The 27,604-nt window shown below is 47.7% G+C and overlaps 1 protein-coding gene across 1 annotated transcript in view; it reads left to right on the top strand.

The window, feature by feature from the left end:
• CHAF1B (chromatin assembly factor 1 subunit B) overlaps positions 1 to 27,604 on the top strand; it is a 541,423-nt gene that overhangs the window by 446,205 nt on the left and 67,614 nt on the right. The window contains exons 10-13 of the mRNA XM_069636112.1: positions 11,777 to 11,846; positions 11,928 to 12,019; positions 12,685 to 12,844; positions 13,058 to 13,504. Of these exons, the coding sequence (XP_069492213.1) occupies positions 11,777 to 11,846; positions 11,928 to 12,019; positions 12,685 to 12,844; positions 13,058 to 13,504 (769 nt within the window). The remainder of the gene's footprint in view (positions 1 to 11,776; positions 11,847 to 11,927; positions 12,020 to 12,684; positions 12,845 to 13,057; positions 13,505 to 27,604) is intronic.

Raw genomic sequence — 27,604 nt, 5'->3', positions numbered from 1 at the left:
TAAGAGTCTTGACTTTAGGTCCAGCAGGGAGGTCTCAGAGCTGAAACCCTGTCTGAACCCGGATGGATAGGCGTTAAGGGTGGGATGCTGGTTCAAATGAAGAGCAATTTGCATATACGCAACATGGTCAAGGATCTTCAGTAAAAAGGGGGTATTAGTAATTGGTCTGTAGTTAAGTGGGTTATCAGTGGCAAGCCCTGTCTTCTTCAGAATGGGGGTCACCGAGGCTTGTTTTAGGTTATCGGGAATGCAACCCTCTAGTAATGAGGCATTCATACATTTTCAGATTGCTTTTATGAGGAGTGGAGGACAGGACTTAATAATCAATGAAGAGCAAGGATCACCCTTACGTTTCATTGCCTTTAGTTCAACAATGATCCTCGGGTCTTGTTCGGAAATAGGGTGGAAATTAAATTCAGTGACCGATGGATTTCTGACAAAAGGTTTATTGTGGGAAGTGTTGGGAATGGTGGACTGTTTTTGGACAATGTCGGCTCTAATGCATACGTTTATTGTGCATTCCATTTTGGACTTGTTGACACCAATTGGCATCCGAAGGAGGGGACGATCCAAGCGGTTGGGGGGGTGGATTCGGATTCCTTTAATATCCTGAAGATTTCCTTCGTATCCGACTTAGCGTTAAGAATTTGGAGGTTGTGGTTCTTTTTAGCATCCACTAGCTCCATTTTAAAGGACTTTGCTGCAGATTTATAAGCATAGAGGGACATAGTGTTAGGGTTGGCTTTCCAGGAGTGAAATAACTTCATGGTTAAGAATTTGGATTTTTGTAATTCTTTTGAGAACCACGGATTGCTTCTATTAGGGCCCAACAATGTATTTAGATTTGGCAGGAGCAAGGCAGGAGATGCTACCGAAATTGTTAGTGAGAATGGAGGACATACTATGTATAGAAATATGCTCAGTGAAATTAATCGCTGGGTCCAGGAGAGGTTTGATTTTTGTCCCGGGTAATATGTTTAAAATTACGAATTTTAATACATTCCGGCTTTTGTTTTTAATTTTGATCGGGAAGGGTACCAAGATAGAACAATGGACAAATGCGTTGTCCGACCAGGGACATGGGTTAACCTGAATCTCGTGACGGGATACGTTGGCAGCTGAAACCCAGTCAAGGGTATGGCCCAGCTGATGTGTAGGAACGTGAATTTGTTGATACCAATTCTGCGGCTAAAGGATCTTCAATGTGTCCAAGCCAGTAATTGAAATCTACCAGGAGAATAAATCTGGTATTGGGTTTTAATGGAGGTAAGAGATAATTGGACAGGGCAGAGGTAAAGTTAGCTGTAAGGAAGGGCGGACGATAGATCAGGAGGAGATTCACGGTAGATTCAGAACTCATACCAATTCTTATATGCATGGACATGTACTTTGAATGCATTGTCTTTGTACCACCCAGACCAAGAGAGTCTTTAAGGATGAAAGCGACCCCGCCACCTCTCCCAGCAAAGCGGCCGTGGTGGGACAAGGTGTAGCCAGCTGCTATGGCCGACGGAACTGGAAGCCCAGGTTTCCGTCAGTGCGCAAAGATCCAAGTCGTTATCCTCAATGTAATGATTAACTTAAAGTGCGTGTTTGATCAGGGATCGGGTATTCAGTAAGAGGCTACAAAGCTTGGTTATGGGTAGTAGTTGCTTGGCAGGAGGATTTTCAGGTGGGGAAACTAGTTGAGACTGCGAAGGGGGCAGGCTAGTGGCGGGATCTGGAATTTGCTGGTGCGTTACCATATCATCCGCCCTGTAGTCAGCGAGCCTCACGGGCACTAAAGAAGGAAGCGTCCGTGTAGCTGGCGGGAAAACAAAGCTAGAGTCTCTGGCAAGCATCGCGGGCGGCACAGAGGATTGTAAGGGAGTACCTGTCAAAGCCGTCAAGGTTGGAGAGCAATCTGCTAGTATCTTATCCCCGGGTGAGGTTGCCCGACCTGAAAAGAGAGTACGGGCTCCAGCGATGGCCGATAAGACTTCCTGAATCCCCATGTCAGCAGAGCGGAGAGGATCCTTGGTCACGTCTGTCACAGGCTGCCACAGACTGCCTTGACACATTTGCATCGAGTTTAAAAAATAAATACAGCGGGAAGGACTACCGGTGGTGATGGGAAATTAAGTTCCCACGGGTGCGATCAGAGAGCTGAACAGCCTCTGGTTCAAATTGTTCTCGGAGGGTGGATTGAACTGAGACACAATGAATCACAGGTAAAACATCACACAACTGCTAAAATATAAAAAAAAAGCTGCAATAAAGACACTAATATGAGCGGGGCGAGATGCACAGGTTAAAAGCAATGGAACCTAAAAACACAAACAGTGTGAAATTTAAAACTAGTTTGGCAGGGAAGGAGGGTATCTATCATTCATCAAGGTACTGGCGGTAGTGGCACCGCATCTATGCAGGGAGTCCATCCCAGTATACCCATACCTGGACGACTGGCTGTGATAAAAACAGAGGTTGTAGTCTTTCCGTCAAACGAAAGAGTGCGAAACATACTGCTGCAAATATCTCAGTATCTTGCCGTTCGCCAGATAACCGTACGCCAAAGCATTGCTCTTGCTCGGGATGATGGCATCATGCATTTACTCGGTCCCACACGCACAATTTGCGCATGTGCCCAATGCACGAGTGGTTGGTGAAACAGTGTTCTCAGGCAAGTGGTCAGTGGGACGATCTAGTGGTCGTTTTGGCAACCCTGGTACATGCTCTGTGCTCGTGGACAAAAGAGAACCTGTTAATGGGGCAATCCTTTCACAACCCCTCGGTGCAAGCGGTTGACACAACAGACTCTTCACTCACCGGGTGGAGAGCCCGTTCCCTTAATCACCCAGTGCATGGTCTGTGGACTCGTATCACAGCCCAAAATCACATTAACCTACTGGAACTTCTAGCAGTGGTCAAGGCTCTACAAGCCTTCCAGGCACACCTGTCACATCAGGCAGTACAAATACTCAGTCAGCACCACTGCCATGTTTTACATCAACAAGCAGGTGGGCAGACACTCTCCAAGTCTGTCCAGGCTAGCACAAAAAATCTGGAAGTGGTACTTAAGCGGGGAATTTTCCTAACCTCACAACATGTTCCAGGGGAGGGTTCTCCAGCAGACTCACTAAGAGATACTCTACCGGAAGAGCACGAGTGGCAACTCAACAAATATATTTTCACACAATGGGGGCTCTCTGTGGATGAACTGGTCAGGGAAATGTGCCTACAGTGCACCCGCCCCCCACCCGTCCCAGATGTGCGACTCAAACTCCTGTGCCCCTTCAACATGCTCACACAGCACGGGGGGGGGAGGGGGCGACATTACACTTACAACCTGTCTATGAACTTGGCAGCTTGTGGAAAATATTTTTATTATGGGGCAAGTCAAAGCAAATAAACCCAATAGAATGTACTCCATCTCAGTCTCCATTACATGCTTCACTTACTAGACCCAGGGCTAGTATTTAAATCAAAGTTCACCTAGCGGCTCTATCCGCGTACACCACTTCTCAGAATAAAGTGTCCTGATGGAGAATCCCAGTTATTAAGGTGTTCATGGAGGGAGTAAAAAGACTCCACCCTCCCATTTTCAAACCCGCCGTCAGGGTGGGATCTAAATGTAGTACTTGCAAAGCTCATGCCCCCCCCCCCACCCCTCTTTGGGCCTATGCATAAATCAAGCCTTAAGCACCTCACTTTTAAGACGGCCTTTTTGGTAGCCATCACCTCCATAAAGAGTCAGTGAACTGCAAGCTTTCTCAGTGCAAAACCCTTTCTTTGTTATCCACAAAGACAAATTGGTATTAAGAACGCACCCTAGGTTTTCACCTAAATTCATTTCAAAGTCCCATGTCAATCAGGCCATCGAACTACCAGCTTTCTTCCTAAATCCATCAAGCTCTGGTGAGAAAAATCTCCATACACTAGATGTAAGGAGGGTTTTTCTTTACTATGTAAACAAGACCAGACCGCTAAGGAAAACAGACCAGCTGTTTGTCTCCATAGCTCCAGGCAGAGGAGGAGATGGCATTTTTGGAAATGCCATCTCCAGATGGATAGTCAGATGGATACAATTATACTATTCATTATCAAACAAAACATTGCCTTTCACGTCTACAGCTCACTCCACAAGAGCGCAGGAGCCACTCTGGCTTTCATTGCAAATGTCCCTCTAGACCGCATTTGCAAAGCAGCTACATGGAGCTCAATGCAAACTTTGACTCAACATTACTGCATTGACACTCCTTGTTAGGGAGAATTCTCAAAGATTTGCTAATTCCCTTCACCTTAGAGACCCCCAGCAACTTTGCTGGATTTTGAGGACTTGATTTTTTTACCTGGAGAGATTGTGAGCCTTTTTCCCCACTCATGTATTTTTAGATGTTTTACTCTGGTGTTTTCTTTGGTTATGGAGTCTAACCAACTCCATGGGCATCATCTTTTCATTTGTCACACAGCACCCTCAGTGCAGTGGCACAGGGAAACCTTTTTAGGCTTTCCCAAGGTTTAAAAACCTTCTCTGGGATAAACTACTGTTTCCCAGAGAAAGTAAAGTAAAATTGACTTTACTAGACTTTTAAATTCTTAGACCCAGCACACCCCATCTTATAATAGTGCTGGAGGGGATACTTAGTGTCCCCTGTGTCCAGATACTCATGCAGCAGTCAGATGCTACCCTTTCCTCTCAGAATGGCTGGTGGCAGTGGTTTTACAACAAACTACCATGATTTTTCCCGAACCCCAACTATTCGTAGCTTGGTAACGTTAAATTGCGGGAGCCATGTTTTTCAAGATGGCATGTGAGCACCCTTTGTTAAAACACGGCCCGGTCTTCTCTTTTCGCCATTTCTTTGTGGAAAGGTCCTAGTTTCTCTGTGCGCCAAACCATGTTTGGTCTTTGTTCATTCGCCTTTGGTGGGCTTCAGGAGTGAAGACCGCCTCTGGCGCCCGAGTGATTGGGGTGGCCAGGAAGTGAGGGAGGTGCCCGAAACTCTGCTTAGTCTCCTAGGAGACCCAAATGCACTCTGTGGTGATTGGCTGGCTGACTGTCCGGCAAGGACAGTCACCCTGCTGGTGAGTGACAGCTAGGCTGGAATGAATGGGAGTGAACTGAATAAAAGGCGAGTCTCTTGGTTTGGAAGGCAGAGTCGACCACTGGAACAAAGGAACCGAAGAAGAGCTTGTAGAGAACGGCTGCTGCAACTCCTGGACCGTTGGTTGGCCCGGTGAAGCCCTGCTGCACGTCCGAATCGCCATGTTCGCATCGACGGAGAAGCCCTGCAAGGATGACTTCTCCCTTTTGAGTTGGTGGGACCAATCCACTCAACAGTAGGCCACCTGGACACCCATCTCACAGCTGGTTGAATTTCCTTTGAGTTGCTGCAGGAAACCGTAGGACCAGGGAGAGGGACACCAGTTTGTGTGCTTGACTTACAGCCACCGAAATTGAAGTTTGCCAGTTGCGAGTTTTTGATTGTCCCAGTGCAGTGCAGGATTCCCCCGATGTCCTCCCTCTTGTCCCCCTGACTGAGGCCCAGAAGTAATCGGCTGCCTCTTTTTCTTCATTTGTAAGGTACTGTAAAATCAGACTGAGTGCTTACCTCTCGCAGTGAAAGTGCTTGAAACATTTGCAACTCACATGCCTAATCAGCTTGTGACACAACATGTGATTCTTCTTGCTACAAACTACTTCTAAGAACTTGTGCAGAGACTTTATCGTTTTACTACTAGAACTGCTTTGTCCTATCCAAGACTTTATCCCATTGACTTTGGCCCAGCCTATTGAATTTAATTGACTGTTCTGGTGAACTCAAGTATTTGCACTGTCGAAGAATAATTCTTTCCTTTTAAGTTCTAAAACCTTTGCCTTTTACTCCTCTTCTGAGTGTATAGTATTGAAGTATATTTGTGTATGATTATATAATTGCCTCCTTCTCATTGTTTTAGAACTTGCTGGTTAATAAATTAATAAGTATTTAAGCAAGAAAACTTGAATGTAAGAGTTTATTTGAACACCTGTGATTGTAGACAACTGTGTAACATTACTGCTCACATTTCACCTCTTGAGATAAGCCTGGCTTTTCAACACGCTACCAAAACTGTGTAGTATAGACTTCTACCAAAGGTTGGTTTGCTTACACCTGTAGTCATAGTTGCTTGTAGTGTTCCCAGAGGGTACTGCATTCAAACTTTGCCTAACGCTCATTCCAAGACAGATACACAGGTGGGACAAGCGGTTCTAAAACATCTGTACGCCCATGAACCTTCTCTCATCCCTCCACCTTCTCCTAGGACTGCTCGCTAATCTATGTACTGCATGGGATCTAAACAGATTCCACAAGCCTCTGAAGGGATACATTACTCACTGTAACCATATTTGTGATGCTTGTATTTGCTTAGATTCACATGTGCTCACCCTTCCTCCGTGCTGACGGAAGGCGCATGGTTGCTTATGAGCTTGTTCTGATATGTATCTGCTTGGATACAACTGTACTCGCGCTACACTTCATGCTACCTCATGTCAGAAAAATAATCTAACAATCTGAAGGACCTCAACGCTTGAAGGACCATGGGTACAGTGGACGTCACACTAGTGATGTTATTACTGGCACACCCTGTTGTCCCTTTTCGAGTATCGAAAACTAATATTCTGCTGCTTCCACTAGATGTCGGCCTATGCACAGCATGTGAATCTAAGCAGATACAAGCATCAGAAATACGATCACGGTGAGTAATGTATCCTATATATGATGCTTGTGAATCTGCTTAGAATCACAAGCTGTGCATATAGTCTGACATCTAGTGGTAATCACGGAGTATTGCATCTTTCTTTCGAAGAATGAAAAGCAACTTCGACATGGATGTGACTCTAACACTAGCCCTAACGTGCCATGCACTGTGCCCAAAATCCTTCACATGTCGAGGTCCCACTAGATTGTTTTTTTTTACGCCTATGTAGTTAGTTGCTCAATACAGACCTCAGAGTTTATATTGCTTTATCTTTGCTTGGCGCCTTATCGCCAAGCATCCTCAATGGCGGTCTGACGACTGATCGACGACTGATCTTGCCTTGCCGACCCTACAGCCGATTTCTTTTCGCCCTTAGCTCTACAGCCCGGCGTCACATGCAGAGTGGGGACCCATTTTACTGACTTTCTCTTGAGAATGCCTCTTCTTTGCCTCTCCTCTTCCTTCCGCCTGGCTGCCTTCTCTCTGTTAAGGAGCAAACGGCACTTAAATTGTACCATTTTGTTACGGCAAATTCCACTGGAAGGACACTCCTAAAGAGTGCAATCTGTGCCTCTCTTGTGACCACGACAAGCAGCGTTGCAAGGCCTGGTGATTCCTGTATGTCCGTCCCAGCAGGGAGTTTGGCACAGAAAGTGTAGAGGGAGAAACTCTGCAGCCAGAGGCATCCCTAAACTGGCCAACAAATCACTCCGCAGTTCCCCTCCCATGTGTCCCCGGTAGGGGGGCGATTACATCTTTTACCCACGCATGGGAGGGCACCACTTGGATCAGTGGGCATGGTTACTGCATAGAATTCCTGCTACCACCCACCTAAAAGCAGACTATCGACAGAATATCTACAGATCCTGCTAGAAGAGGTCTAGATCCTACAGCAAAAGGGAGCGATTGAGGTCATCCCTCATCTTCAGGTAAACAAGGGTATTGATTCAATATACTTCCTTGTATCCAAAAAGGATCTAATCACATGCCCTGTTTTAGATCTGCATTCTGCAAACAAGTATGTCAAACTTCGAAAGTTGATGACCACTCTACAGGAAGTAATCCAACTGCAACAGCGGGATTACATGGCCACGTTGGATATGAAAGGTGCATATTTCAATGCTACCAACGCACAGAGTACCTCCGGTTTAAGATAGAGAACACTCTACAAACTATTTTTTTATAACATGCTTAATGGCAGCGAGTGGTTTCTAAGCACGGGATCGGGTTTCGAACCTGTGTTGCGCTGCATTGTCTTGCTTCCCAGACAAACTCGTTGCCCCTGAGCTATCTCTCCTCCCCAATCTGTTTGAGATGCTTCCCTTCAGCATTGCCTCAGCTCCAAGGGTATTTACAAAGGTACTAGCAGTAAGGCAGCTCACCTGCGCAGGAAGTCCATTCCAGTGGACCTTTATCTCGACGACTGGCTCATGACTCCAGGCTTTTACGGAACGTGTCTGGAGAACACTCAAGACAGTAGATCTCCTTTTCAATCTGGGATCTCAATGAACGAGAAAGTAAAGTCTGGCCACCAGCCAAGTCAAGCAGTTTCTAAGGGCAGTAATTTGGACAGAAGACGGCCTCGTCTTCCCCCTCCAACGAGAGGGTTCAAAACCTGTTGTTCCAGATCCCTCAGTATGTAGCCAGTCAACGGATAACCATACGGAAAGCCATGCGGGTACTGGGGATAATGGCATCCTACATCTTCCTGGTTCCACATGCCCGTCTGCGCATGCGCCCTATGCAGGAGCTCTCTCGAGCCAGGTGTGTCAAGGTGGGACGATCGTTGTCACAACAGGTCTTGTTCAGTCTCTGCAGTTGTCAAAGGAAAACTTTCTAAAGGGGAAATCCTTGAACACCCCTGTAGTCGAAGTCACTCACCACAGACTTATCTGTCAGGGGGTGTGGGGGGTCAAACACCTCCAACAACATATGGCGCATGGCATGTGGTCTCCATCAGTAGCATCCAAACGGATCAATCTGTTGGAACTACTGGTGATGTTCAAAGTGCTGAAAGCCTTCCAAACACTCTTACAGGGGAAGACTATTCTTATCCTCACAGCACCACAGCCATGTACTATCTGAACAAACTGGGGCACTCCCTCTCCAGGGCTATCAAAACTGTCACAGAGCATTTGGAAGTGGGCACTATAACGCTTGTTCCTACTATCGCAACATGTTCCTCGAGAACACAATATTCTGGCAAATATGCTCAGCACATTTGCACCTACCTGTAGAACACGAGTGGTGCTTACAATAACGTGTTCCACTCGACGTCTTTGCAGAATGGGCTCATCCGGACATTGATTTGTTTGTGACAATGGAGAATGCCCAGATTATGCCTCGGTACCCTCAAGCAGTCCAAAGGGAACAGTCTCTGGAGAACATGGTCCAGGAGATTTGCCTACGCCCCTCCCCCGATTCCCCTTCTCAACAGGATAGTGCGCAAGATTTCTCAGGAACAAGTCCCACTGATCCTGATTCCACCCAGCGGGCTCGACAGCCATGGTTCTCATCTCATAAGCATGTCAGTCTCCCCCTCCCAGGAAACTGCCCTGACCATACAACATGCTGTCACAAGACCTAGGGAGAACACTGCGCCCGTGCCCCCAAACACTCAACTTAGCAGCTTGGCTCCTGAAGTCCTAGGTTGGGCACCTCCCAACTACCTCAGATGTTTGGACATACTTGGAGGCACAGTAAACTAACACCAGGCATTGTTACCCCGATAAGTGGAAACATTTTGTCATTTGGTGAAACACTAAAAACATCAACCCTCTTGATTGTTCACTTAAATATAGTCCTTTATCTAATGCACCTCTTAGATTCAGGACTTGTTTTCTACTCTCTAAAGGTCCACCGTGCTACATATACCACATCGCAGAGGACGCTGTCATGGTGGAGAATTCCTGTAATTAAGGCATTCATGGACATGGTAAAGAGACTTCACCCTCCTATTTCCAACCCAACGACCGGATGGGACTTGAGTGTTTTTCTCACAAGATGAATGGGATCTCCTTTTAAGCAATTCATAAGGCTTGTCTTAAGGCCCTCGCCTACAAGACTACCTTCCTAGTGGCCATTACCTCTATAAGGGAGTTATTGATCTGCAGGCTCTCTCAGTTCAAGACCCATGTTTAACCATTCATAAAGACATGGTGTTACTGTGCACACACCCACGCTTTGCACCTAAATTCATTTCTAAGTTCCATGTGAATCAATCCATCAAACTTAAAATGTCTGTCAGAATCCCACCAACTCAGCTGAAGGGAGCCTCCATACACTAGATGCTAGGAGAGCAGTGGTATATTACCTTGAAAAAAATGAAACCACTTAGACGAGGCAATTGTTTGTGTCTGTTGCCGCTGGTAGAGAAGGGGACCCTGTCTCTAAATCTGCTATTTCTAAATGGATTGTTAAATGCATGACACTGTGGGCCTCATCACGAGTCTGGCGGTAACCCTTAAATGCGGCGGTAGGGCTATTACCGCCGCATTTAAGGGGTCTGCCAGATCATGGCCTTGGCGGATTTCCCCCCAGCTCAGCGCTGGGGGGAAATCCGTGGGAAATGTGCAGCTTTTCGGCGCTATTACCGCTGGCGGGAAATCCGCCTGCGGTAATAGCGCAAATTTTCCCCATTTGGGCCAATGGGGAATGGGCACTGACCGTTCCGCCAAACCCGTGATCCGGCGCTAATAGCGCCGGGGGGTTTGGAGGTAGGGCTAATAGCGCCCGCGGTAATGGCACCGGCGTTACTGCCCAACTCGTGATGAGGCCCAGTGTCTCTTGCCAAGAGATTTAGCCTTTACGCCTAGAGCTCACTACTAGAGGCACAGGAGCTACTATAGCCTTTATTGCAAATGTTCCTCTTGATTCTATTTGCAGAGCAGCTACCTGGAGTTCTGTTCACACTTTCATTCAACATTACTGCTTAGACATACGCTAAAGTCTGATTCTCAGGTGGGAAAGGCTACTGTTCCTTTACACATCCCACTACCATCTCCTAGCTAGTCTATGCACAGCATTTGATTTTAAGCAGATTCACATGCATCAGAAGGCATACATTATTCACTTTAATGTTAGCTCTGATGATTGCATCTGCTTAGATTCACATGCGCCCACTCTTCCTACCCTGTTGGAATAGAAGGAACATGGACATCTTGCATCTTTTCTTCTGTACTCACTCAAGCGTCCTGTAAGGCTCCATCACAGCAGAACAAAAACCGGTGGGACCTCGACGTGTGAAGGATTTTGGGTACACTACATGTCACGTCCCTTTTCGATCTTCCAAAGAAAGATGCAATACTATGCAATTAACACTAGATGTCGGACTATATGCACAGCATGTGAATCGAAGCAGATACAATCAGAAATACGATTACGGTGAGTAATGTATAACCTATATTTTATAGTGTGCCCAGGTCATGTCCCTAGGTGGAGCCTTTTATGAATTCATGCTAGTATATAACTTTTTTCTTTGTCCTATTCTGCATGAACTGGAATCAGATTGCTTTATTATGGTAGCTCTCCGGTTAATGAAATAACCTACGTGATGGAAAGCCGACTACCACTAAACTGACCAGATAGTCCGGAAGCTCAGTTATCCAACCACTTTGCTGTGATTTACAGCTCCCTGCCATCTATTATACCAACTTTCTGTTATCTGGCCTATTTGATTATCTGCTCACTCGTGCCGAAAACAGCTTTTACAGTTTGTTTTTTACCAACACTTTGCTACCTGCACGTGTTAAATCATCACTCCTTTAAATTAGGGACAAGGTTTGCCATCATAGTCTACAGCGTTCAGGTCACACACTGGAATTCGACTTCAGTTAAATAATGCTGGTCCAAGCATCACATAGCAAGGAGGGAACCTCCCTTATGACTTTCTGCTGTCGAGTCTTATGGTTCAGGAATTTATTTTAATAAACATTACTTAATGAAGTAGTAGTACATGAGCAGCGACTGTCGCTCTTGGGTCATTTACATTCGAGAGAGGAATTCTTTCTCTGTGGTTTAATGTCTGAAAGCTAATGGATTCATAAAACTTTTTCAGCTGGATGTGTCGAAGCTGGAGAGAATGTGACAAACACGACTTATGTCTTTTCAAGAAAAAATCTCAGAAGGTACAGTTAAATTCTGCATACGCACTTTGAGACGATGGTGTACCTTTATGCATATACATTAAAACCTCTTCTTTTCCCCAGGCCAATAGCTCATCTACCCTGTCCTGGAAAAGCAACACTTGCAGTTCGTTGCTGCCCAGTGTACTTTGAGCTAAGACCAACACCTAATCCAGGTATATATTATAACTGACACCGTGTTCTCTATACTTGGATAAACACAAAGGCCATATTTATAACCTGCCGGGCTGAGAAATTAGGTTATTTCACGTTCTAGACATAAAATTTGGGAGACTATTTTGGCCTAGCAATGTGTTTGGGGCACAGCAATCTTAATTTGTTGGGGTTGGGCATTTGTAAATGAATGCAGAGGGATCCAAGTGATAAAATAGGAAGGGTGCACGCAGGGTTTCAAAATTGAATTCTAGGTTAAAAAATATATATAAATGTACCTTCCCTGTCTGTTGAGCACACAGCACTGTCTTTAAAGAAGGCAAACTCCAAGCTCCAAGAGAAAAGTATTGGAAGCATACACATAATACAGCATGTGTAAGAACTACACGCTGTTCTATGCAAAGGTTTTTCCCTTGCTAGATGGTATGACTCTAAACATGTTTTTTGCATTAACCCATGAACGACCAACTCGCCCATGGCTGCAATGAAGCAATGTTATATTACACATTTCACGGGATGCTCTGTACAAGGGTCCCTAGCTGCATGTTTGTGGAACTGAACACGTGTTTTGCTAAATTAAGTATTAAGTTAAAATATTGTGCACTTGTTGTTGAGATCTCTTTTAATCAGCATATGTTCATTTTTGACACATTTCTGTTCACCTTAGATGAAACGTCACAGAAGCCTCAAGGCCTCATAATCCAGCCCTATCGTATGGTGTTTGCAGTCGCTTCAGAAGATGCTGTGCTATTCTATGACACCCAGCAGTTGTTTCCCTTTGCTTATTTAGCAAATGTACATTATCATACCCTTAGTGATATTTCCTGGTGAGTAATTTTTAAAGTGCGGTTAGGGGATTTGTTTTTCTTTCGGCTGATTTGTTGTAGGTATAGAACTAGTTTGCATGAGGATTTTAAATGGTGGCAACCATTGACATTTCATCCATAGTTCAGATTCTCAATGTTTTCAGTTAAGAGTTGTATTCTTGAACATCAATTTTTATCACTTGAAACTAATTTTCTATTTTTATTTTTGAACAGGTCTAGGGATGGAACCTTCTTAGCCATTTCCTCAACTGATGGTTATTGCTCATTTGTGACATTTGAACAAGGGGAACTTGGAACCCCTCTGAAAGAGAAGCCAATTTTGGACGTGAAGACTCCTTCTGTAATGGAGCGGAAAATAAGGAAAGTTCAAACCAGCAGGACTGCTTCGCCTATCCCTCGCCCAGTTGATGGCGCCTCCACGTGTAAAACTGTGGATCCAAGTACACCTCAGACACCACTGCAGACCAGAATACCCAACATCATTCCAGCCAACAAAGACACTCCTTCAACACCTGTAAGCATCAAAGTAGTACCACCCACTCCCACCTCGGATGAAAGAAAGCCTGCACACTCACCTGCATCAAATAAAGCAGGTCAACCCAGGAGGATAACCCTTAATACCCTTTCAGCATGGAGCAAGCCGAGTTCACCATCGCCCAGGCAAGTGTTCAATTTAGTTTCATCACCAGCGATAGGGTATGCCTTTTGTTACGCCATCATTTTACCTGCACATTTTCTAGACACCTTTTTGAATTAACCATACAAATCTGTGTGTATAGATGCATGTTAGAATTTGGTGTCTTTGTTACACCCCGTTTAATTGTTTCAGCGTTTCAGCAAGAATCCCATCTGCGTTTAAGGGGCAAGCCCATTTGATATCCTGCCCATTTGATATCCTGCCCTGTCGTTTTGGAAACGTACATTCCGGAACGTTTGCGATTTGTGCTTGAATCTGTAACATGCGTTATTGAAAACGCTGATGTATTGAGAGATTAGGATTGTGGATCATTTTAAATGTTCTTATGTATGGGGTGTTACTATTCTGGGTGATGCCAACATGGTGGAAGGCCAACGTGCAGTTGCATAACTTTTGAGCGTTCTATTTTACAGTATAATGTCTAAACAGACTTGCAGACTTAAAGCAAACGCTAAGCATTAAATGCCTCCGTTTTTGTAAGGTCCCTGAATAGGTGTTCATTTAAAAAAAATATATATTTATGGCAACCAATCTGAAGTTTATTTTTGTGGTGGCCGAGTAATTTATATGGGCTTGAACATCATTTGAATATGTACCGTCAGTGACCAGTCCATGATTGTTACAATTCTAACACGTGCACCCACAGTGTTAGGCAACGATTTAGCTTTTTACACGGTGCCCAATGTCCATTGTAGTGTCAGAGCGCCTTGCTATAGGGATGCAGAGTGTCCCCACCAGTGACCTTAGTCTGCAGAAAGGAGATGCTCTTAGCAGGGGCAAGGTAAGTGAATTGGACAGGGGGACATGGATGCCACGAATAAACGGCAGGTGGAGGCAGCATGTGAAGAATGTTGTGTTGGCATGGGCCATGTTTCAAAAATGCTGAATGGATGGTGTCTTAAATGTTACAAATGGACGGGGGTTCCGAGCCAGATTTTTGAGATTAGGAAATTAGTACTCCATGTAATGTTTGGATGCATGTGGAACTCCACCAGTAATCCTAGACGATTTGTTGGCTTAATTGCCCAGGCATGCATTGAAAATTCACCAGAGACGAGCATTCGAATATTAATGCTTTTGAATTCTTCCCTTCCACCGATTCCTAGTTTTTGATATTCTATCTCTTGCCACTGACTTCTGAAACGTTTTTGCCACCACAGAGCGCAGTGCTGGATGCGACGTTAGGGCCAATATACAAGTAGCCACTGCACTCTATAACCTTTTACCTCCCACAGAGTAAGTTTCGGGAGTGCCACCGAGCTTCAGCTAATCTTGCGCTGAATCAAGCTGAACCCTAGTAAGGCCTGTGGCTTCAAACTCTATTCGGATTGCAGAAGACAAAGGCCTGTCTTTGACCTGCACAGGACTTGCCTCTATTGCCTGGGGGAAGAACATGATCCGCAGGACTGTGGGTCATGCCAGTCCACAAATCCAAAGGCTCTTATTGAGTGTGCCACAGAATTATTCATTTATTGCCACAAAATAGGCAACGATGCCCCTTTTCTGGGCAAGGAACCAAATAAGTCAGTTTTCGAAGAACAGATGGAGGAGCAATCCCCTGTCATAAGGACAAGGAGCAAAGGAAACACTGGAAGAGGTCTGGTTCCCAAAGCGACGCTCACTCTTCTTAGCAATGCAGTTGACCTCTTCTTTGTAGGCTTCCACTCCAAACACTGTGGATACCATTTCCCAGTCGTCTTCGGAGGAGTGGGCAACTTTCCAGCTGGAAATGTTCTCCAAAGCACAGTGCCGGCAGCTTTGGCGCTGACCTATGACCCGCTAGATTGGTGAAGCCAGTGGAGGCTCCTGTTTGGACCAGGACTGCACGCCTTTGGTCTTGGCCTGGTTTGCACCAGACATGGCTCTTACTCGGCACCATGCTGCTCCACCCTCGGCAGTCTAGCTTTCGGCACCAGCCCCGCTTCCTCCCACCCCGTGCCTGATTTAGTTTACGCTTGTATCTCTCCTTAGTATGCTACACTTCCAATGGGCAGGTTCCTTACAAAGAGGTCATACAACTCTGAAGAGTGGTATCATCCCATTTGCGCAACAGCCACATTACTTAAGATTTACTGTTGACTCTAGCCATGGGTTTCCTAGAAGAGTTATACAGTTCGGATGAAGACCTGTTGGAAGTGGCTGCAGATCTGCAGGAGGCCAGCAACACACACCCTGTTGGAGCTCCACATTCTTCCGCCACACTGAGTTAGGCACTGAACATCTATTTAGAAGGTGATGGCGAAAGTGGTGAAGCCAATGGGCATGTCTGCGAAATCCAGATTAAAGTTTAAATTTTAACCAATTAACATCTTGGATTACAGTGCCAATAGGGACCCCGATTTCTTTCAACATGGAGGCACTGGTTTTGATGACCTAGAAGAAGCCGGTGTTTGTCCCTGCAGTAGACTGAAACCTTCCAAAGAAGCACTGATGGATCTGGCTTTTCTCTCCACATAAGAGTCCACTGAGACTTTGATGGTATGGCAAATCATAAGACCAACTCTTTCTCCTTGCTTTTCCGAGACAGGCAAAGTAAGAAGCTGGAGACCTGGGGACGCAAGGTATTTGTTCTGGGCAGCCTCAATTTGAACGACATAAATGCATTTTGGTCTCTGGAATGTTCTCTTCATGGTAAGCCTCCCTGCCCAGGAGATGGAGGGCTTGAATGTCTTGGTGAAGAACGGCAAAGAGGCAGCACTCTAAAGTTTGTAATATGGCCATGACCTGGATCTATTCGGAGGAGACACTGTGATGAGAACCTCCAGTTTCTCCTTTGAGCACAACCTCTTTGGAGCTAAAGCAGAGTCCCTCGAGAAATTACAGATGGGGGGGGGGTGGGGAGAGGAGCCACAGCCACGTCCTTTGGCCTGGCTGTTCAGGGCCCTGCCAAACAGTCCTGAGGGGTTTGAGGTTTTGAACTCTCTTCCTTCACCCACCGTTGTAGGAGTCTGGTTCCATCTGTACCACTAGCCTGTACACTGTACCTCCCCTGCTAAGTCAGAGTTTGAGAATCTGCGAGAGGTGGTATCACTGCCTCATGAATCACCAGAGCTGCAACGCTTCTGAAGGCATTCAATCTCTCCACCCAAGTGGGTGGAATAATTACCTTGTTGGAACTTCCATCCACTTAAGGGCAAGTGTAAGATGCTCACCTTGGCTCAGATCCTTCTGATCCTCAAACTATAGGAATGCCTAGTGTCGCTGGGTTTCCAGGAAACCTACTTCCATGAGCCGATCCATCCTTAGCAGAGGAAGTGCCTGTGAGTTGTAGTTGGGACCTACCACTACCAGTGCAAGGTTCTGTTCAGCACCCAGAGTCTTAAACTGGTGGTGATGCTGGTGGCTCCCTTCATGAGGGAAAGAATGCAGGTCTTCCCTCTACCCTGGCTGCCTCGGGATTGCACAAAAAGATTTCATCTAAAATGCTGAATGCCCGCTCAGAGCTCATTCGGCATAGTAGATAAGAGCGAGGCCCATAATACCGAACAGGGTTGCAGGGGTGTCCCCTGCACCTCCACTTCAGTATTATGGTGTGCGGGGGTCCCCCAAATACATTCTATGCAGTGCGGGGGACAAACAGCCAAAATCCCAAAAGACCAAATAAAAAAATGCAGGCTAATTGGCTACGTGATTTTGTAATTGAGTCTTTTGGGATACAATATTACAATGTACATCTGGCTGCATCATCTGAGCCGACACCTTGGACCTGGTGTCAGAACATTTGCTCTGCACTTGCAGCCTGTTGCACAGGTTTTTCACTTCACTTCAAGAAGTCATGTGTTTCGCTGTCTCAGTCTCTGATTAGTTGGTGCATTGTGGACGAGGTTTAAAGAAACATGCATAGTCTATGCAAGCCTAGACTCGTCCTTTGTCCCAGGTACTCTTTCCAGGGATGTCTCCTACAGTCTGAGCATTCAGCATATGGCACTCACGGTTTGCATTTTCGTCTAGCCATCTGTGCGCATTGCAAGCCAGGCTCTTCCTTTTTAAACCATTATTTTAATTGACAGATCAACTCCAACTGTGTTCACTGTGGCAATGCATTTTCAAATGTTTTCACATGGACTTTACTTATCTTCACATTTCTTACTCCATACTTTTTAACATATCCCCGACATAGTATGTTTGCGTACTCCTATTAGTCATCTAGCACCTCATGATCTCCGGTTCCAATGCACTGTTGCTATATAACGCCTCTAGGTCCCGTTTAAGGGTTCTCAATGTCTGCTCTGTTGAAACATTCTTTGTATCAATTCATTCCATTCCCTCACGTCCCCCAAGCATTCCTTTCTGCAGCACCCTATTCCATACTACCGTCTCAGCCAGTGACCTGCGTCTCTGGTCTGCCCACCAAGTCTCTATCCTGGGCCCCTCAGTCATTTTCCAGGCCATTGCTATCCTACATTTAGCCAGGATACAGATGAAGTCCTTCATTTTGGAGAGCTGAGCAGCCTGGCTCTCTCCACTCGGGAACCGGCCCAACAGGCACAACTCTGGGGCCCATGCATGCATCTGGATCCCCCACCCTCCACCTTTTCTGTGACATTCTTCCAGAATGTTACCATCGTCTGACATTTCCAGAACATGTGCATCATCTCTGCGATCTCCTTTGTGTCTCTCGGGCAGGTCTGGTCTGTGTTCTTCTATATGCATGACATCCTGTGCAGAGTTGGGTATGTCCTGTGTCACATACGTTTGGGTGAGTTAAAATCTGGCATTCCTGGAGACTTTCTTAGTGTACAGCAGCACTCTGCCATTCGGTGTCTGTAAAGTAGTAGTGGGTCATAAGTCCTGTAGACGCCATGTCCCCCTTCTGACACGTCATACAGCGTGTCCAAGACTGCGTTGGTATACCCATCTTCCCATCCTGCCTACCATACCCTGTTGCGTCAAAAACTGCCCCTTGTGGATTCCACATTCGCTCGCCGGGGCTGAACATTCCAACCTCTTGTCTCCCTCGGAGGTCACCTACCGTGGCGATCCCTTTGCTCTCTCAATTCTTCCTTAGCTGTCTCCCTATGCATTGTTGTGGTCCTCTGATCCCTGCTATGGGAATGTACCTGGGGTACGGGTCTGGGATCCACAAAAGACTCCAGGCACACTATTCCACAGGTCCCTGCCTAGCTTCAATAGTCTAGAGCAGAGGTCGCCAGTCGATCGCAAACATTTTCCTAAGTTACATTATTTAATGGTGCGCTTTGCAGTTATGTTCCTGTGTTCAGGATCCGAACCCTGGTCCTCCCAATTGCGGGCAGAGAGCTTTGCTGCTGTGCCACTTGGAGCTGCTTGTAAATCCACTGACATGTCAGTATCACGTCCTGCTTCTGCAGGCCGCCTGTAGTACCACAGTTGGCCTTGTGCGCCCCCACGACACTGTCTTGCTTAAGCAAGCTGCTCTTGTTTGCCAGAGATGTTGGAGGGGCTGGGGCAGGATCATTGGGACCTCGTAATGAAAATATCACAGTAGCACTGCCGCTCGCCTGGAAATGTTCAAAATAATATTTATAAAATGGTGCAATTTCCTTCATGTGGCTTCTTTCCAAATTCCACACTGTACATTTCCAATTTAAATCACTTCCATGACACAGGTACACCCACTTTTAGTACATTAAGCGATCCATAGACACGCTGTACAGTAGAAGCCTACCAGGGTAGCTCAGCAGGTTGACAGACAGATGCTGAGATGTTATATATTCAAAACTACAGGTTGTTAATCGTATGACGTTTTGCAATGCCTTATAAAAAAAAAAGTTCTATACAATGTTTTTGGCCGGTTTTTGGATTGAGCTGGTTTCTTGCTTATATTCAGGGCTGAGGTGGGGATATTTCTGCCCCTGTAGTGAAAATCAAAAGTTGGCACCCATGAACCCACAGTTTAATTTCCTAAAAACTGCTGTCAGCATAACAGAAGCATTTATTTGTGATTAACCAGTTTGACAAGCATTTAAAATCTTTATAAATATGACTTGTGCTAAAACACAGAGGGGCACACAAATAATGATAATGATGTGTTATTTATATAGCGCCTTAATCCAAAGCGCTTTACAGAGCACATATTTACATGCAATATCGCCCAACTGAAATTGGTACTCATTTATCGACCTCAGAAGGATGAAAGGCTGAGTTGGCCTTACCGGGATTCCAACCTCCAGATCACAGCAGCGAGTGCTCAACCCGCTGAGCTATCTTGCCGGCAAATAGCGGAGTATATGTAGTGTCTGACAAAAATAAAATGCCAAAGAAAACTTGTGAACGCAAGCAGCATTTTTCAATTAGGAAATTACTTTTTATTTTAATTTAAATTTTTTTGGAAGTGTAAAATGCACATTTGGAAAACAATAGTGTGCCTAGAGGCTGACCATACCATCCTGCTTAACCGTCTCCGTGATAACCTGGGTATCACTGGTCCGGCTCTGGCTTGGCTGACCTCTTTCCTCTCAAATCGACCCTCCCAGGTCCAACTGGGGTCTTTCCTGTCTGCCATCTTTTTCTCTACCTGTGGTGTCCCCCAGGGTTCTAACCTTTCTCCCTGGCTGTTCAACCAGTATCTGGCACTTCTCGCCCACTGCATCGCTGCTCTCGGCCCCAACTTTCAGTGCTATGCGGATGATACCCAGCTCATTTTCAGGCTACCCTCGGCCTCCTCTTCTCCTTCCCTCATCTCTGACTGTCTTTCTGCTATCCAGGAATGGTGTGCCGCCAACGACCTCTGCCTTAATGCCTGTAAGACAGAGATTCTACTCATCGGCACACCTTCTCCCTCCTTCCCTACAGCTCTCTGGCCGGCCTCTCTTGGCGCTCTTTCTGCTCCTACCTGCAAGGCAAAAAACCTTGGGGTCATCTTCGACTCCACACTCTCCTTCTCTCCTCACATTTCTGACGTTTCTAAAGTCACACTACCAGCTGCACCTCCTCAGAGGTATCCTTCCTTTCCTCTCGTTCCCCCAGAAGCTCACTGTCTCCAGAGCCCTGGTTCTCTCGAAGCTGGACTACTGTAACAGCCTCCATCTAAATCTGCCTGCCTCTACTCTCCGCCCTCTGCAACTCATCCAGAACAGGATTGCGAGACTTGGCCTTGGCCTCAAGCCCCGGGACCATATCTCTCCAGGACTGAAATCGCTTCACTGGCTCCCTGTGGCTGCGAGGATTAAGTTCAAAACCCTCTGCATTGTCCACAAGGCCTTCTGGGGCCTGGGGCCAAATTACCTTAAACTCTCCCTTCCTAAATATCTTCCTTCTCGAGCACTTCGCTCTTCCGCCTCCAACTCCCTCAGGGTCAGACGCTTCTTCAAGCAACGAGTTGGGGGGAGATCTCTCTCCGCAGCAGGGGCCTCCCTCTGGAACAGCCTTCCTGCCTCCCTGAAACTTGAGGAGAACCATCTCCGGTTCCGGAAGCACCTCAAAACCTTCCTTTTTGCTTCTGCTTTCTCTCTCCCTCTCCCCTGTTAAATCACAAACTGTACTGAATCAGCTACTGGGCCACTCACCGATCTCGGTCCTTGGCCCAGCCACTCTCCCCTGCACTGCCTTCTGGCAACCCCTGCACTGCGGGACTGTTTCTGTATCCCTACAGCTCCCCTTCCCAGCACTTGTCTGCACTTATCTTGCACTTGCCACCAGCTGGCCCTTTATTATTTATCTTGTTCATTACTAACCCTGTACTGCACTTTCCCCTCTCCCTTTCCCCCTTGCACTTTTCCCGTCCCCCCTACCCATGCACTTGCGCGATCTGAATGACACCTGGCCTAGTAGGATCGTTGTCTGTCTCCCCTTGTTCCCCCCTCCCTGGCTCGTCGCGCCTTGAAACACTTGTGTATAGGCGCGTTACAAATGTCATGTCATATCATATCGTAGAAAGCCTGCATAAAATGCCAAGGAAGGGGCACAAAAATTACAAGATATTTGTGTGGTAGTCCAACAAATATCTGTCTTTTTGAGATAGCTACTAATAAATAATGCAACAAAGACGTTTTTGAAGTTCTTAATATATTCGTGAAGGCATATGTTAATCCATCTGTTTATAGAGGGGAAATAATAGAGCCAAAAAAATATTGGTAAAAATTCTGAGGTTTATAAATATCCCCACCCCGATATCACCCGCTAGTAGGTCCCGACTTTTGGCCTCTGCTACAAGTAGCTCTAGCTAACGTAAAGGTTGTAGACCCCTGGACTAGAGGGTCTCAGTCACAAATCTCCAATCCATAGCACCTCTTTCAAGAAGTGGAGTTTCAGCATTGGCTGAAGTAGCTGGGTGTCCAGGGCAACTTCGTCTCCAAGCCAATGCGCTGCAAACTTCAGCTGTCGAGCCAGGTAGTATAATTTGAAGTTGGGTACTCTCATCCTGCCATTGTTATAGTCCCTCTGTAGTGTGCTTAGGGCAATTCTATTCCTCGCTTTCCCCCACAGAAATGTCTGTTAGCCCATCCAACTGCCGAAAGAATTACCTAGGTATGTCATAAGGTACATTAGTGAAATGGTACAGGAGGTGCAAGAGTACCACCACCATCTTCAACAATGCTGCCCTACCCGGTACCCCGAGGGGCATGTTCTCCCAGAATCTCATGGACATCTCCACACCCTCTAAGGAGGCCTTCTGCTTGTTTGTGTGCGGAGGCTGGGTCGTGCCAAACGTTTACCCCCAGGTATCTGAAGGTTTCCTCTGTCCACCTCAGCCCCAAGTTTGGTCAATGTTCTCTGCCCAGGCCCCTCAGTCCTCCCAACGGGAACAGGCTAGATTTTTCCCCATTTATACCAATATCTGAGTGCCTAGCAAACTGGTCCAGTATGTGCGGTAAGTTTTATACTCTGGTTGGTTGACGTTTAGTAACCAATCCGCATACAGGGACACCATACCATCTAAGGAAGGCCGCCAGCGGCTCCAATGATATGTATCACATCGGTGACAGCGGGCAACCCTGTTTGGTGCCTTTATGTACTTTCCATGCTCCAGAAATCTTTTCCCATTTCGAGGGGATTGTGTCCTCAGACGTATTCCACATCTATGACAGTAATCACCACAGCTGTGCTGCCTCGGAATTTCTTTTCGGCGTAGACGTCGATGACATCGATATGCTGTCCTCGAGGGCCTCCGTAGAGGGTCGACGTCACCGGATGTTATATCTAGGACGCACGGCGCCCGTAGCCTCAGTTCCGTTTTTTCTGCGAATGTGTTCGCCTCGGAATCTCGGCACGCTCGATTCTTCTATTTCGATTGAGAAAGTTTGAGAATGTCTGTCTTTTTCTACCTCGAAGTCGGGCTTCAGAAAGTGTCGGGACTGTGGTGCCAAAATGTCCATCACGGACCCGCACAACGTCTGCCTCTGGTGCCTGGGCGAAAGCCACGCCACCGATGACTGCCAGTCCCTGACTTTGAAGGCCTTGCGGGAGCGGAAGAAATTAATTGTAGGTAGGGTTTCTAAATCTGCTGGGCTTTCGACCGACGATTCGAAGGGCGACTCTGTGTCAGCTTAAGTCCAGGGGGTCTCGGTCGCGGAGTAGGTCCCGCCATTCCTCTGCCTCTTCTAGGCACTCTAGGAAGCTGTAACGCTCACCTGATTCCCGTAGAGGCGCCGGTCTTGACTGGGCGTATACCGTATCTTCAAAGGTGATGTGTAACACACGGCTGGCTCTTTGGGCTGGACCTCTGTGCACTGTATGTCTGGCTCGAAGGGTAAGATGTCTGCAGATAGAAAATGTGGGATTAATGAACTGGGTTATTGAATGTGTCTCTCTTCTTCCCTTTCTCTTCTCCTGTAGAACCCCAAAGGTTAACGCTCTCACCTTAGGTAAGTGAACGCCGTGCTCTCCATCTGCCTCGAGGCAGGGTGCTGTAACCAGTTTCTTCACTGGATAAGGGGAGCAGGCCTCTTGACTTCAGAGGACTGCTGTCCGTCGTTTACTGCACGAACGGTAAGTTTCGAGTAATTCTAATGTATTTAAAGTCTTTAGTAATGTCTCTTGTTTTGCAGGGTTCCGGCGATGGCGGATGGCGGGCTGAAGTGAGTTGAAGATGGAGCCCGTGTGATGAATAGAAGCGCCTGGAAGCACGTAAGTAAGCGCTTGTTGCCTGCTTCACGATGCGCTCTAACTGTCTTTTTATTTTGCAGGTACAAGTTCGGGGCGGCTGAGTGGTGCCGGAATACCCACTGGGTTAGATGTGGAAAGGAGTAATGGCACGTGAGTATTAAGGTTCCCCAATGTCTTTAAACGCACCTTGTTTTGTCTTTCAGATGCGGGATGCAGCGCCGAAGGCCTCCGGAGCGTGCGAAGAGTTGGTAAGCTTTTGTCTTTCAGATGCCGGAATGCAGTGTGAAGACCTCCGGAGCGCACGAAGAGTAGGTAAGCCTTTGTCTTTCAGATGCCGGAATGCAGCGCGAGGCGTTGGTGACAGCCGATGGACCAGGTAAGTGAAGAGCTGTCACTGAAGACCGTAATGCTAACCTGTTCTTTCTTGTCTTTATAGGTGTTGCTGAAGACTGGATTCAGAATGGTAAGCCTTTTTCCTTAGGCCCAGGATCAGATGCAGAAGACACGATGAGCGTTCTACTGCTGAGGATGCAGAATAACGCAAAGCAAGATTCATCCATCGGGTGTGGTTTAAATAGCCTCCTGTAGTGCTTAGGTGTCTCCTTCCACAGCCACGCCTAGGTAAGAAAAGATTTCCTGCTTTCCAGAAGAGTTTGTGTTCTGAATCTAGGGAGTGGCTCCTGCCCCACCCAACAGGAAAAGTAGTTCCAAACAGAAGAGGATCAGAGACTCAACTGGCAGGCAAGTAAGCAGCATGGTCTGCTGCAGGTAAGTCCACCCAAGCATTATGAGCCCGGCGCTTCCAGCGCTGGGACTGGGCATATTTATGAGCCTGGTGCCACTGGCGCCAGGACTGGGTCCAAAAGGTCCCAATTGGGACTGGTTGGCACTCGGAACCTGGGTTATGGATCTGCTTCCAAGGGAGTTGGGAAAACCCTGACCTTTTGGAAGCAGAGATCATGACAGAAGCGCTGTCACCGGTTGCCTTCCTCGTCCGAGGACTCCGCCAGACGGCGGGTGGCTTGTCCCAAAAAGCATTCATCACCTGCGGAATGGGACGCATTCCGCAAGGAGATGATGGCGATTTTCGAATCGCAGGGCACCGTTCCGTACGTGCCTTCGAGAGAAGCCGGCAAGGAACGAGCTAGGGCCACCGCTTGCACGCCTTCGGGCTCGTGCGGTCGGCGCGATCGGGAGCCGTTGCGGTCCTGATCGGACAAGGTTGATCGCCATAGCCGTGCCAGGTCCCGGTCCTCGACGCCCTCGAGACTGTCGGAGAAGGCATCAACACAGTCGGTGCCATGTCCGTCGAGGGACTCTCTCAAGGCTCCGGCTCCGAGGAAGTCGTCGACGCCATCGGCACCGATGCTGTCGGAGGGGCTCTGGACTCGAAGCCGTTGTCGAAGTCGTCGACGCCTCGGTCGATGCCAATTCCATTGGCGCCCTCGACGCCTTTTGAGAATTTACCGGAGGTGCCCCGGAGGGCAGTGGAAATTCCGAGGAAGGCCCTCTGCAAGTCAGTGAGGCCTTTCTTTGAGCCCTTCTCTGGTCACACACACCCCCCCCCCCAGGCTTGATTTATTTCAGCCTTTGGACTACATTTCAGAGGTGGAAGATGGGTCGATTGAGAAGGGGGGTTGTGCCTCCTCAGGTTCCTGATAACCTTTTGTCTGGTCACAGCCAAATGGAAGACCTACGTCAGTCTTTACATGACGCCAGTGGTCTGGTCACCTCTCTAGAGGTTGAGTTTGGTAGGCCTGAGCCTGGCACACATGCAGAGTCCTCATACAGATGTCTCATGTCAAGGGTGACTGAGTACTTGGGGTGGTCTGCGCCACCTGTTGATTTTCTGCAGGATGACCTGACAGGCATATTGGACCAAGGTCCGCCCACTGACCCGGTGCTGCCATTTCATATGGCCTTACAAAGAAGGGTGGCGGCGGCTTGGACTGCTCTGGAGAGTCTCCCAGCAGTGGGTAAGTCGCTTCTGAAAAAATCCAGCCAGTGGTGACCCCTGCTACTTGTCTACGCACCCCACTCCGGAGAGTTTGGTGGTGCAGGCGGCTACGGCCCCAGCGAAGCAGGCTGCGTACCCTACCATCCCTCCTGATAGGGACGACAAGCGCTTTGATGGCTTGGCGAAGAAAGTATTTTCATCTGGGGGTATGGCTTTAAAGGCAGCCAACTCCGTTTGTGCATTAGCAAGATTCACTCACACTATGTGGAATTGTCTCTTTGGCGGCTGAACATATTCCGGAAGGGGAGGAACGGGATGGCTTCCTAGCCCTTGTGCAGGATGGCAAGGATGCCATGTGTGAATCCGTTCAGTCGAGTCTGGATGTGGCAGACTGTGCCAGCCGATCCATGGCGGCGAGCACCGTGATGCGCAGGTTTGCATGGTTGCGGAAGTCGGGGTTTGCTCCTGATGTGCAGTCCCGGCTTGTCAACATGCCCTTTGATGGTGTCCATCTTTTTGGCAGCAAGGCTGACGAGAGCCCTGAGAGGTTGCAGACCTCCAAAGCTGGAGCGAAGTCGTTGAGCGCTGCAGTACGTCAACCTCCACCTTTTCGTCCTAGAGGACAGCAATGGATGGTAGGTTCCTTTCGATATTGCTCTTCCTTTGGTAGATCGAGGGGAGCTGCCAGTCAAAGGGGCCAACGTAGGAGTACTCGAGGTGCCAAAGCCGCTCGGGCAGTTGCCTCCTTGCCTTCAGGCGCAGCCCCTTCCGCTCAGTCATGAGGCCATGACCCATGGTTCGCCGGTTGGGGGAAGGCTGGCGCAGCATCTTGTAAAATGGCGTGCCATTACTTCAGATGTGTGGGTTCTGGAGATCATAGCCCAGGGCTATGGTCTTCCTTTCCGGCAGAGGCCTCACGACAATCCACTGGGGAAGCTCTCTTTGAAGAGTCTGGATCAGCTCCTTGCGCAGGAAATCTTATCCCTGCTGGAGAAATGCGTCATAGAACTGGTGCCTGTAGCGAAGAGGAACAAGGGATGGTATTCCCCATATTTTTTGATCCCGAAAAAAGACGGGGGATTGAGACCCATCATGGACTTGCGTGGTTTGAACAAGCTCCTCAAAGAGGACAAGTTCAAGATGGTTACTCTTTCTCAAGTCCTCCAGGCCCTTCAACTTCAGGACTGGTTGGTGTCTCTCGACCTCAAGGATGCTTACTTTCATGTGCCGATTCATCCCAAGCACAGGAAGTACCTGAGGTTCGCGGTTGGCGACTCGCAGACCTGAGGGTTTTCATCAAGCTAATGGTGGTGGTGGCAGCGTTTCTCCGGAAAGGGAGATTCGCGTCTACCCCTACCTGGGCGATTGGTGGATCAGGGCACGCTCATCCTGAGCAAGTCCTGGATCTGTCCGTCACCTACCACTCCCTTCACAAGCTGGGCTTCTCCCTCAACTTAAATAAGTCTCAATTGACACCTACCCAGCGGCTCCATTACATTGGAGCAATGCTCGACACATCCCTGGGGCAGTGTTCGCCTCCCCAGGTGAGGGCTCGTCACATTCTGCAGATGGTGGACAAGTTTCAACATGCCCAGAGTCTCCCGACGTTCGAGTTGTTGAGGTTGCTCGGCCTCATGGCATCCTGCATTCTATTGGTGCCGGAGGCCAGGCTGTGGATGAGATCTCTGCAGTGGGCTCTCAAGATGCAGTGGTTGCAGTCCTCGGGCAGGATGTCTGATCCCGTTCAGGTGCCGCCCTCGGTTGCCCAGGATCTTCTGTGGTGGGCCGACTAAGGCAATCTGATGAAGGGAGCACCATTTTGGCTACCCTGGCTGGAGGTGATGATCGTGACGGACGCATCCCTCATGGGATGGGGAGCTCATGCCAACGAGTTGACAGTCGGCGGTCGTTGGTCTCCGTCGGAGTCCAGACTCCACATCAATCTTGTAGAGCTGAGGGCCGTCAGTCTAGCCCTGAAGGCTTTTCTGCCGTCTGTGCGGGGGAAGAATGTCCTGATTATGATGGACAATACAGTGGCCATGCACTACCTAAACAAAAAAAGGGGGGCAGGGTCACTACC

This window comes from Ambystoma mexicanum, chromosome 7p (assembly GCF_040938575.1).
Source record: "Ambystoma mexicanum isolate Mex_15411 chromosome 7p, UKY_AmexF1_1, whole genome shotgun sequence".
Taxonomy (NCBI): domain Eukaryota; kingdom Metazoa; phylum Chordata; class Amphibia; order Caudata; family Ambystomatidae; genus Ambystoma; species Ambystoma mexicanum.
Note: the sequence above shows the minus strand (reverse complement) of the source record. Positions and strands in the feature narration are given on the sequence as shown.